General features: G+C 46.5%; 1 protein-coding gene across 1 annotated transcript in view; it reads left to right on the forward strand.

Annotated features, from left to right (window-relative positions):
• Nucleotides 1-1,797: 1,797 nt before the first annotated feature.
• The window catches only part of LOC307083655 (copine-9-like), a gene marked incomplete at both ends in the record, with an annotated part of 79,783 nt that continues 68,994 nt past the window's right edge, over nt 1,798-12,586 (forward strand). The window contains 2 exons of the mRNA XM_079747605.1: nt 1,798-1,874; nt 6,496-6,536. Of these exons, the coding sequence (XP_079603731.1) occupies nt 1,798-1,874; nt 6,496-6,536 (118 nt within the window). The remainder of the gene's footprint in view (nt 1,875-6,495; nt 6,537-12,586) is intronic.

Below are 12,586 nucleotides of genomic sequence, written 5' to 3' on the forward strand. Positions count from 1 at the left end.
TGTGTGTGAGAGCTGTTAGATGATTACATGATATTCTAGCACTACTTTCTCAGAGGAGGTCATCACTATATGGGTTCATTATTAATATGCGTTTGCTAACATCGCTCCACCTCAGGATCTTGGTGCCTTTCTTCTCAGCAGCTCCACTGTGAGGCTGAGGACAGAGTATTACACCTTTCTTCAACAAGAGTCCTACATTGGCGATGGGTATAATCATCCTGTCACTGACGGGGCCACAGATCGTTATGTTGGCTCATCGTCTCAATAATTGGGTAGCAGATCAATAACGGGGGAAGAGGGATTCAGGAAGAACACGATGCATCCTCCCTCGTGGGTTTTAAACTAGCGGAGGTTTGTGATCTGGCTTCAGCACAACACAAGGACTTGAACAACCACCGCTTCTAACGCCACTTTCACGTCTTCAGTTTGGAATGGGGAATGAGCCCGTCAACTCTTAGATTTCCCTTTTTAAGTTGCTTTTCAATGTATGTGTGGTATGTTTGCTTTAATACATCAAACATTAAGGCCCCTTTTATCATGCATTCTCTAATAAGTAAAATCACAGAGAAAAGTTCTGAAATAAATGCATTTAAAGTGTTGATGGATCAGTTATTTAACTTGGGGACGTCACACTACTTTAATACTTAAAACCTCTTAAATATGAAAGCTCGCGGATATGCTTATTATCTGGCAACACCGTTTTATACAAAAGGCATTTCTTTGTCTGTGTCTTTTGGACAAAATTCTCTTTTGTATGAAGTATTTCATAGAAAAGCTCAGTGTCAAAAGAAGAGTTTCTCATTGAGATGGATGTACCTGTCTAGATGTCTGATAGATGTCTGCACTAGGTATATCTGCTCTGTTGGGATGTCTGGAACAAGCAGGCTGATTCTCCTGTTGGTTGTACAAACTGGTTTAGTGTCTGGACCAGGTACCAGCAGGCTGTAATCCTCCCGTTGGTTCTACAAAACGTTTATTCTGGATCATCAGCTTGGTTGTCGAGGCCTTTAGAGTTTCCTTTGTTTTTCCACCGGTTTTAAGATTATTCTATGTTTTTCTTTTGTGATTTGTTGTCTTTGAGATTTTATTTTTAAACGCTGCACTCATTGTCATGTTGTCGTTGTTGAGACCTTTTCTCTTTGTATATTTTTAAATAATTTTGACATTTTGTTATTAAATTGCCCTTAATTGTTCGCAGTGATTTCCGGCTACATTCAAAGGTGAGCTGAGAGGTACGGGCTAATTGTTAATAAAGAAGTGAACACAATAATGGCTCTTGAATATTTGTATGATAATTATATATGATATATGTTTTATTACACATGATATGGGCTCACAGGCTTCAGGCTATTGGACATGTAGGTGCCATCGTAAAGTCGTTTTATGCAGAACTAAATTATGGATGTTATTTGTGGTGCTACCCCTGCTATGTCGAGGAAAGGACGGGGATAGAGCCGTCAGTAGGCTTCCCGCCCTCGCACCTGTCCCGCGCTCTACCCCCACCTGTCCGGCTCTCTACCCCCACCTGCCGGCCGACCAGATGAATTGCCAGACCAGGGAAGCCGTGGGTTCGCGGTTGGAGCGTTGCCGACCATCTGAGGATGAATGAAGCCTCCTCCTCCACACACCTCGGTGCGGAATACCTCCCGTTCGTCCTCAGGTCTGCTGTCCTGACCAGGCGTTTTAACGGCCCTGCTCTTAAGTGGAGGAAACAATCTGCCAAACAAATGACAGCTGCAAAGTAGCGCCGAGGTGTTGTGCTTTAACTTGGACTAGTGAACTGGTTTGAAACTGGCCATGGCCACCATCGGGGACTTCGACCCGCTCACCTCCACCGTGCCTGCCACCAAGATAGAGATCACCGTGTCGTGCAGGTAAGAAGCGCAATGTCCAGCCTTGGAATTGTATTTATTAAGTATATCTTTCTTTTACGGAGGCCTACGGCCAGAATGGAGAAATTAAGATATTATTTGTCACGAAGCCTTAGTGATTGTTTCGTTGTTGTTAGGTATCTACCCGGCGTGGTTTAACGTCGCTACGCTTTATATTGTGACCCCATGTCTCTAACATCGGGGTCGGTTGTAACGGGGTTCTGTCGGACGGTGTTTTTTTTTTCCGTCACCGGGGTCTGCAGGACGTCGGGTGTCTTTAACCTGGGGGGTCGGTTGTAACGGAGGTCTGACGACGGTGGGTGGGTGTGGAGTGCGTGAGGCGCGCGAACCAACAAATTTACCCAGTGCCTTCAAGTGCGCTCCGCTGCTCTGTCCGGATATGGTGTCAATACCGTGATGTTAAATCAACTCTGGACTGCCCCATTCCATCAGTGGGCTTTACACATTATACACTGTGGTTAAAGGAAGCCTACTTTTATTAATCTTAACTGTAACAGTGAGATGTGTGCTTGCGTGCGTGCGTGCGTGTCTGTGTGTTGGAAGGCCCTACTGGGCGTATAAAGAGGATGGTTGTTGATGACTTCGAAATGATTAATCTAAACTTCCACAAGTGGAAGTTATTTTATTTTATTTTTTATAAAAAAAGACCGTCAACCTGTTCCCCACAGTTGAACTAAGATGTGACATAAGTCTTTTTCTTACTTTTTCTTCTGTAACTTATGGCCTTAAAATGTAATTCAATTAGGGGAGCATTATGTGTGCCATCCAACCCCCAACTCTGATGAGTGATGGACCGGCGTTGGCTCCTTAATCCACAGACCAGAGGAGCCGTTTCCAGGCCAATTTACAAATGCTCATACGCTGCAAGCGCCGACGTTGTGACGGCTCTATTCTTGATAATACATTTATTTAATACTATATTTTATGTATAATCAAATATCTATATGTATTTGATATATGTTTGAGTTAGTTTATATTGAGACGGCTCTATTATTTTTGATTAATTAAAATAATATATATTTGAGCTACTTTATACTGAGACAGCTCTATTCTTTTAAATTAATTAAGAGAATATACTTGTGCTTGTGTATATGCTCTATCCCAGCCCCCTCTCCTGCCCACTAGTGGAGTCGTGGCCGGTCTGGGAGGATTAGATGAGGGGCTGTCTCCGATCCCTGCCACTCGCTGACAGAACTGGGTTGGCTCGATACCCCCAGGAGACGCAACAGGACATGAGAGAGAGAGAGAGAGAGAGAGAGAGAGAGAGAGATACCCCTGGCTTGGCCCCATATGCTGCTACTGTCAGATATATTGTAAAGTAGCCTCACACTGGAGGAAACACATTTCCATAGATCGCACTGCTTCCTCGAAAGGCTTTCACTGTTTAATTTGCCTTACTTGAAAGTCAAGCCGTCCTGTGTATGTCGATGAACATGGAGATCTTTATGAGAATGTTAACATCACCACCCAAACTAAACAATCCAACTGTGTGTGTGTGTACTGGCTGACGTAAGGAAGAGAGAGAGTCATGTAGAGCACTCCTCTTTACTCTATAAAAGCATGGGCCTTGAAAGTCCTCTTCTAACGTGTTCATGAAAACAGTGGCCAGATACTGACAGACAGACAGACAGACAGACAGACAGACAGACGGTCCTGGTCCGCTGGGCAGGTTTCCTGAGACCCAAAGATGTTCCTTTGAGACCGTATTAGACAAGCTGAGCATGACTGCCCTGTAGAGAGGCCCGTGATTAGACACATGCACACGCACACGCACACACAGGGCTGTGTATGGTACTCGTATCTTTAAGGTAAGACCATTTAAACTCTAGCAAAGAGTAAACCTAACAAGCTGTCGGCCCGGTTCAATCTAGAAACAAATCCCCCTGCAGGGTTTTGCTTGATGCCTTAAACCACAAAGTGTTCTTTGCCGTAGCGACATCTGATTGGTGTGTCGCTGCTACAGCAGCCTGCCCTCAGTGCAGAGCAGAACCTTCCTGCAGGAGACGCAGCCGGGCAAGGCCTTGCTCCAGAGAAGGCGGACATGCTAATCATTTAAGAGTAAGAACTTACTGGCTAGTGGCTGGATTGAGAATGTTGTTGATGTTTTCACTAATACTTCAGTTATTATAAAGCTATATTGAATCCTTTGTAACCTTTCAAAATGTATTATTGTGAAGATCATTTTGATGGGGAAGTGGTGGTATTGAACTCATCTTAATGCTTCCACTCACATAACTGTTAGTATCTGGATCACTAAGGGTCCTGGGATTGGGTACTGGTATCATCATTTATTTAGACCGAACCCATTCCAACTCGCGCAGGAAAGCACACACCCAGACTATCAGACACTTGCACACTTAAAGCCTTGATTGGTTGCACTTGGAGGGATTGACAAATCCTTAAATTTTCCCAGATGAAAAGGTCATCAGCCAGGGGTTTGTCAGTGCTCAGAGTGAAGGTAACCTCCCCCCCCCCCCAGATTATATTGTAAAATATATTAGACTTTAAAAGAATATTTAGAACCTAAGACAAGAAAGAGAAAAAAAACATGTCAATCACAAGATCACATGGTGAGCGATCAATACTCCATTGAACCCCAGCCCCGTCACACGCTCCACCTGTATGCACGAGAGCAGGAAGTACGCGCTTATTTGACCGTCCTTAGTTTCTTCAAGGTAAGAGCGCTATAACTAGCAGAAGAGATTGTCACCATTGGCATGTCATCAGAGAGATGCTCGGGGGTCGTTACTCTGGGACTAACGAAGGACCCCAGGCTCTTGGATCTATTTCAGGACGGTTTGCACGGCGACGCAGCGTCCAGCCAAATCCCCGTCCACCAGCATGCTTCAGAGCAGCCCTGAGGACACGCATGCCCCCACCCCGACTCTCTGTAGAGCTGTCTGGAGCCACCGGCGCAAACACATGCACGCACATGCCCACATGCACGTGCAAAAATGCAAACGCAAACACAAACAGACACACACACACACACACACACACAGAAGCAGAGACACACTTACATGCACCAATGCACACACACAGACATATTTAGACACACGCATAACTATACACACAGAAGCGCACAGACGCACACACAGACAGAAACACACACGCACACCAAGATGGGTGCCTACAAGCTGGCACACATACACACAGGGGCCCACAAGTGGACATAGACACCAAAAACAAACTTAATGGAAAATAAAACACACTCACAAAGAAACGTCCGTCCTAGCCAATGTGTAGGTCATGTTTCTGGAAGCCAATATGGCAGGGCAATGGAGGGACCTACCCTGCCTTCTACCATCACACATGGTACTGGCCTCCCCTCACTGCGTCTCCTTCAGCTCACCACACTTTGTTAGACGCTGAGCACATGTTGTCACTTCTGTTCGGAGATGGATCTGCTACCAATAAATATTCCACCCTTTACCTCCCACATGCGTGTATGGCCCTACAATGTATGTGTCTGGGTTTGGTTTGAGAGGCTCACAGACAGCCTGCTGGTAGATTTTTTCCACAGTTCTTTCTCATTATTTTACTATTATTGTTGTATTATTAGATCATATTATTATTATTCAATTTTCGTCTCAGTTGGATGATTTCTGTAAATCCTGGGATCAAGTAGTCTGCCGCGCTCCAAAGAACGCACCGGTTCAGAAGTGGGTCGCAGAACAGAGCAGAGACGCACAGGAAGCAGCCTGCTTCTGTCTTCTCATTGGGCCGCACCAGCCTGCTTCTGTCTTCTCATAGGGCCGCCCCAGCCTGCTTCTGTCTTCTCATTGGCCCGTGTGGTGTACCAGCCTGTGGCCTGCTGCTCTACAGATGTATTATTCAGTCCATGGTTGAATCCATCTGCCAAATATCAATCAGTTCATTCAGTTAGTGTGTGATTTGTCATGAAACAAATCTAACCCAAAGTGGAATGAGTTCCTTTCTTTTTCCCATTATATAAATAGGAGAATGTTTTAGCTGATAACAAGCACATGAAATACATGTGCTTCCAGGGATTCAAACCTGGTATTTCTTGTGCCAGTTGGCTGCTGTGTGTGTGGGCTTCTCTGGTTCTCAGGCTTCAGGGTACAGCCAAGCATATGAAGCTCTGCTTTGTCTCCTCAAAATCTCTCTCCTCCTTGGACAAAAAACTTGAAACACGGGGAGGCTGTTCTGCTCGTAGCAACGCAGGTTCCGTTCCTGCCAGTGCTACTTTGCGGTTTGCTTATCAACAGCAACATGTATTTAAAAAAGCATTCAACGTGTTTAGTGTGCTGTTATGTGTGTGATAATAGCACCTCATCTTAGAGGCATCTTTACAGAGCCACCTGGGATCGAAGCACCGCTTTAGATTCTCCGCTTGGCAAATGAACAGAAACATTGTTGAACGTTATTCTGTAACTTTACTCCCTGAATAGAAATGGTCCAGCTTTTCAATCGCATAAAAGAGACATTTAGAGATGTGGACTATTATGGGATGGCATCGGGCCAGCTCTGGCCCCTTCCCTTCCTCTCCCATGCATGGTTGTGGTGTGTTAGAACGTCCAGTCCTGGGAGCAAGAAGAAGAAACCAACCAGGAAACTAACAGAATGTCTTCTTCCTCCACAGGAACCTGCTGCACATGGACACCTTCTCCAAGTCTGACCCAGGTAGCCTTCATTCTCTCACTGCTAACCCTCATCACATCATCTTCATCACAGTTACAGCCTCAACCCTCACCCTTAACCCAGGTAGCCTTCATTCTCTCACTGCTAACCCTCATCACATCATCTTCATCACAGTTACAGCCTCAACCCTCACCCTTAACCCAGGTAGCCTTCATTCTCTCACTGCTAACCCTTACCCTCACCCTTAACCTAGGAACGATTCATCACAGTTACAGACTCCACCCTTAACCTTATCCTAGGAACCCTTCATCACATACAGACTCCACCCTTAACCTTATCCTAGGAACCCTTCATCACAGTTACAGACTCCACCCTTAACCTTAACCTAGGAACCCTTCATGACATACAGACTCCACCCTTAACCTTAACCTAGGAACCCTTCATGGCATACAGACTCCACCCTTAACCTTAACCTAGGAACCCTTCATGGCATACAGACTCCACCCTTAACCTTAACCTAGGAACCCTTCATGACATACAGACTCCACCCTTGACCTTAACCTAGGAACCCTTCATGGCATACAGACTCCACCCTTAACCTTAACCTAGGAACCCTTCATCACATACAGACTCCACCCTTAACCTAAACCTAGGAACCCTTCATGACATACAGACTCCACCCTTAACCTTAACCTAGGAACCCTTCATGACAGTTACAGTCTCCACCCTTAACCTTCGGCTAGGAACCCTTCATGACAGTTACAGACTCCACCCTTAACCTTAACCTAGGAACCCTTCATGACATACAGACTCCACCCTTAACCTTATCCTAGAAACCCTTCATCACATACAGACTCCACCCTTAACCTTAACCTAGGAACCCTTCATGGCATACAGACTCCACCCTTAACCTTAAACTAGGAACCCTTCATCACATACAGACTCCACCCTTAACCTTATCCTAGGAACCCTTCATGACATACAGACTCCACCCTTAACCTTAACTTAGGAAGCCTTCATCACATACAGCCTCCACCCTTAACCTTAACCTAGGAACCCTTCATGACATACAGACTCCACCCTTAACCTTATCCTAGGAACCCTTCATGACATACAGACTCCACCTGATTACAGCAGAGGCTCCCTCCTTTCAGGGGCCATGAGGAGGGCCACAAGGTCCAAAGTGAAAAGACCTATAAATAATAATAAATGGTTGCAGGCATATCAATTATCTATGTCTAAAGTTATCGACAAACCATGGGCTAAGCTTATGCCTCTTTAAGCTATTGGAAAAGTTTAGCAGGCTGGTGAAGCCTACTGCATGTGAGGCTAACCAGGGCATCCAGCCATGAAGCTAGCACGGGGAACGGAGGCTGACATTTTTTTGGAATTCATTGCATAATCAAAAAAATAAAAAAATGGGATAATAATAAAAATAAATAATAAAAAAGTACATTAATTACACATTTTGTCAGCTTAATCAAAACTTGTTCCATTTTCATCATCATCATCACAATCCCCTCAACTCCAACTTCATCATCATCATCATCATCATCATCACCATCATCACCATCATCATCATCATCTCACCTCCACCATCATCATCATCATCATCACCATCATCATCATCATCTCACCTCCACCATCATCATCATCATCATCACCATCATCATCATCATCATCATCACCATCATCATCATCATCTCACCACCATCATCATCACCATCATCATCATCTCACCTCCACCATCATCATCATCATCACCATCATCATCATCGCCCCCACCCCCACCATCACCATCCCTACCATCATTAGTGTGAACTACATTCTCTGCTTATGCATAATTATGCATGCCTCAGATTTTCCTCATTACAATGTTGTTTGATATCTATCACCAGCCCCCTACTCTGAAGAAAAGGAGGCTGCATGTCGGAGCATGTGTGCTATTTACATGAAGCCAACCTTGATCGAACCTTGAATTTTTTTTATTTTGGCTTCAACAATGTCGATGTGAAGAACAATAAACGATTAAGAGTCAGTTCACTAGTTATCTCTATTGGCAGATAGAAATAGAAACCTGTATGTGTATTCAACAAAAAACACTTTGGATGAATGAGCTCAAGAAAAAGCATTTTAGTATTGCTGGAGCTTTCTGGTCAATCTGAGGCACACCAATAACTTAACCACTGCACGCTACATTCGTTTGTGGGCTCAGCTGCTGACAGAAAAACCACAACAAGAACTATTCAGGATGCTCAGACTCTGGGGAAACAGGTTTTGGTCCTAGCTTTTCATTTATGGTCCATTATTCATCACCAAAGAGGATTACTTAGATCTTGTAATGATATATTACACATGATTTGTCCACTTGGTTTGACAAAACCTCCCTTCTTTTGACATTTATATCGCGAATTTCACACACACACACACACACACACACACACACACACACACACACACACACACACACACACAACCACTAAAGGCATGTGGCCCTGTTAGTCAACGCACTGATGAACTTTAAAATACAGTTAACCTCTTAATGGGAGAGCAAAACCAAAAGGAGAAGTCTCAGTCTTCACCCTTCACTCCTTCCAAGCTAGTGCGCTTGCAGCCATTTCATGTCGATGTCATGTCCAGGAAAGCCCTCCTCTTCTAGAGCAGCATGTTCCCTCCTCTAGACGGAGGAAGGGTTGAAGCTGAACATCAAAGCTGTGACAGCCCATTTACAATCTGAGCAAGTGAACGAGTGAGGGCTGACTTGCATGAATGCATTTCCTAGACACCAGACCGTGCATAATGGCCAATTTTAGAAGGAAAGAACATACTTTAAGTTTCAAAATGGACTGCTCCTACATAATACTGTAAGGGTGCTGAAGTTTTTGCTTTCTCGTAACACTGTTTTCCCAAAACGTAGATGAATACGGAGCATGACTCTTCAGGGTAGCGGACGGTAGGCCAGCCACAGACACACAAACCCAGTTCAATGTGGCGCAGCACGGCGCCGGCTATTGATATGACCCACGGATTACCGGCTTAACCTCTCTCTTCCTGGCATGAGCGGGGGCCTGGAGGGCCAGAGAGAAAAGGTAATGATCCAACGCCAGAGGGGTCTCGATCCTCAAACCCTTATAGCCGAGCCCGATCAGGATAAAAAGATGGAAGGAGGCAGGGCTTCTCTGGTCCTAGGGTCTCCTCCAGAGCTCTGTCATGTCCCCGGTCCAGAAGCGCATCCCTCCCCGGAGGAAATAAAACCCTGTTCAGGGCGACTGGGAAAGTGTGGATCGAAACACATTCATCTGTTGGTCCCCAATATTATATGCCTGCTCAAGATGAAACAAGGACAAACAGATCAATAATAGGAAAGATTGACAGGAGACCCTGGAGCCTTTAGAGCCATAGGGGGCGGGGGTTACAGCGGGAGCGATCATAGGTTACCATATGGATAAGTGGTCTGTGAAGTGAGGTCTTTTGGTCCCTCTGTCTCCTGCTCTGTCCACGTGAGGCAGAATTCAGCTTTGGTTTTACACTCTGCTGGAGGTTTGAACAGGCAGCCCGCCCTCTCCCCGACGCCGCCCAGCAGGCGGCGTCGGGGAGAGGTCTGAGGTCTGAGGTCCCTCCTGCGACCCCGGAGAGGAGTTGAGTTGGCCGAGGCCAGGCGGTAGCGAAGGCCTGTAGAAGCACCATCTGGACCAGAGGCTGCTCCATAATCTGAGAGACTCTCCTGGGCTTGGGAGGGGGTGGTCAATGTGAGGAGGATGATGATGAAGTGTACCACCTTGACGGGGCTGGCTTTGATGATCCAGATGGCTGTGTGACAGGACCAGAGATCAGTTCTGGGAGCACGTAGAGGGAACCAGTACTCTCCTGCTTTGACTGCGGCCATATCAGCTATACCTCAGTCTCTGTGTTGAAGTGTTGAGGTGCTCCATGTTGATCAAAAAAGTTGTCTACATATGTCTACATATATACAGTATGTATATGTATTCATCAGATTGCTACAGTACAGTTCAGATGGATGCAGTTTATTGCAATATTATATTTAATTAAAGACAGAATAAGGAGAATCCAACCTTGGGTGGGGTCAGACAGGCCCGCAGGCTCCTGAGGATCCAGGAAATTAGAGATGAGGAATGAGTCATCTTCTGCATGAGTAGGAGTACTGAGGCCAGCACTACCAACCATCTGTGTATATGTGATGGCGCCTCTTATGCTGGGAGACAAAGTTGGACAGTGGAGAAACGGCTCTGCTCAGTACCGCGGGCGCTTCCAACTCTCCACCCGCTCACTCATTTAGCTGCCTGGGCCCGGTCTGCCAGCCGCACGGCTCGCTTCTTTCACAACATCAACATCTTCTGGGAAAGGACTTGCATTGTCCTCCTAAAACATGCTATATTCATCTACATTCACACGCACGCGCACACAGCTCTTTATATTATTTATATTGTTAAACTGGCCGACCCAGAGAAGCTTCCTTCTCTGGGTGGAGGAGGACTTTGCGTGTTGGGTGGTGTCTGGTTGCTATGGTCTGAGACCCCCCGGGACATCGACATGTTGGTCTTGTAGGGTGGGGATCACTTTGTGACCACGCCGGGCTCTTGCTTTAAAGGATGTGAACAGTGTGTAATTAATGTCCCCCGGTCCCCCCCATCTGTCCCCCTGTCTGTCCCCTCATCCGTCCCTTAATCGGGAGGAGGGAGGAGAAGGAGTTAGGGGCCAGAGATGGTGGTGGGCATGGTTCAGCCCGGAGGGACTTGAGGGCCAGGATTGTGTAGAGGGATAGAAATCAGGAAGCAGAGAGGAGACCAGAGGATGTTTGAGACCTGAGGAACAGGAGGGCAGTCCAGCAGGTGAGAAAACATCTGTAAAGAGGGAGAAGATGAAAGGAAATGTGTGTGTGTGGGGTGTGTGTAGGGCTGTGTGTGTGAGGATGAAGAGGAGACCTGGGAGGTGGCTTTATTGGGGGGCAGAGCAGAGAGGGGGGGGGGATGAAGATTAATTAAAGTGAGGGGAAGAAACAAGGGTTTGATGGATGAAGGAGGTAGGGGAGTGTCTGAGCCCTAAAGCCCAAAGTACTCCGCCGGCGAACAGCGTGCGTCAAAAAGCCGCCTCTATTATTTTCTACGTACAACCCCCACACCGGCGTCGGCTAGGTGAGCGCCGCCCCGCGATCCTTCAAGACACTGTCCTGTTGCCCAGCGTCGCCACCCCTGAAAAAGCTTCTTTTTTTTAGCTGCATGCTGAAAGTCGACAAGTTCGCACCCTATTGGTGCTAGGGGCGGCACTCGACACACGTCACATGACACGCCGCGGCACTGCAGCGGCGGTATGTTTTAAACTTAAGGGAAGTCAAGTCTTTAGTCCTGGTCCGTCTTTAGTCCTGGTCTGTCTTAGTCCTGGTCCATCTTAGTCCTGGTCTGTCTTAGTCCTGGTCCATCTTAGTCCTGGTCCATCTTTAGTCCTGGTCTGTCTTAGTCCTGGTCCATCTTAGTCCTGGTCCATCTGTAGTCCTGGTCCATCTTAGTCCTGGTCTGTCTTAGTCCTGGTCCATCTTAGTCCTGGTCTGTCTTAGTCCTGGTCTGTCTTAGTCCTGGTCCATCTTAGTCCTGGTCTGTCTTAGTCCTGGTCTGTCTTTAGTCCTGGTCTGTCTTTAGTCCTGGTCCATCTGTAGTCCTGGTCCATCTTAGTCCTGGTCTGTCTTTAGTCCTGGTCTGTCTTAGTCCTGGTCTGTCTTTAGTCCTGGTCTGTCTTTAGTCCTGGTCTGTCTTTAGTCCTGGTCTGTCTTAGTCCTGGTCTGTCTTAGTCCTGGTCTGTCTTTAGTCCTGGTCTGTCTTTAGTCCTGGTCCATCTGTAGTCCTGGTCCATCTTAGTCCTGGTCTGTCTTTAGTCCTGGTCTGTCTTAGTCCTGGTCTGTCTTAGTCCTGGTCTGTCTTTAGTCCCGGTCCATCTTAGTCCTGGTCTGTCTTTAGTCCTGGTCCATCTTAGTCCTGGTCTGTCTTAGTCCTGGTCCATCTTAGTCCTGGTCCATCTTTAGTCCTGGTCTGTCTTAGTCCTGGTCCATCTTAGTCCTGGTCCATCTGTAGTCCTGGTCC

This window comes from Pollachius pollachius (genome assembly GCF_949987615.1).
Source record: "Pollachius pollachius genome assembly, chromosome: 12".
NCBI classification, from domain to species: Eukaryota; Metazoa; Chordata; class Actinopteri; order Gadiformes; family Gadidae; genus Pollachius; species Pollachius pollachius.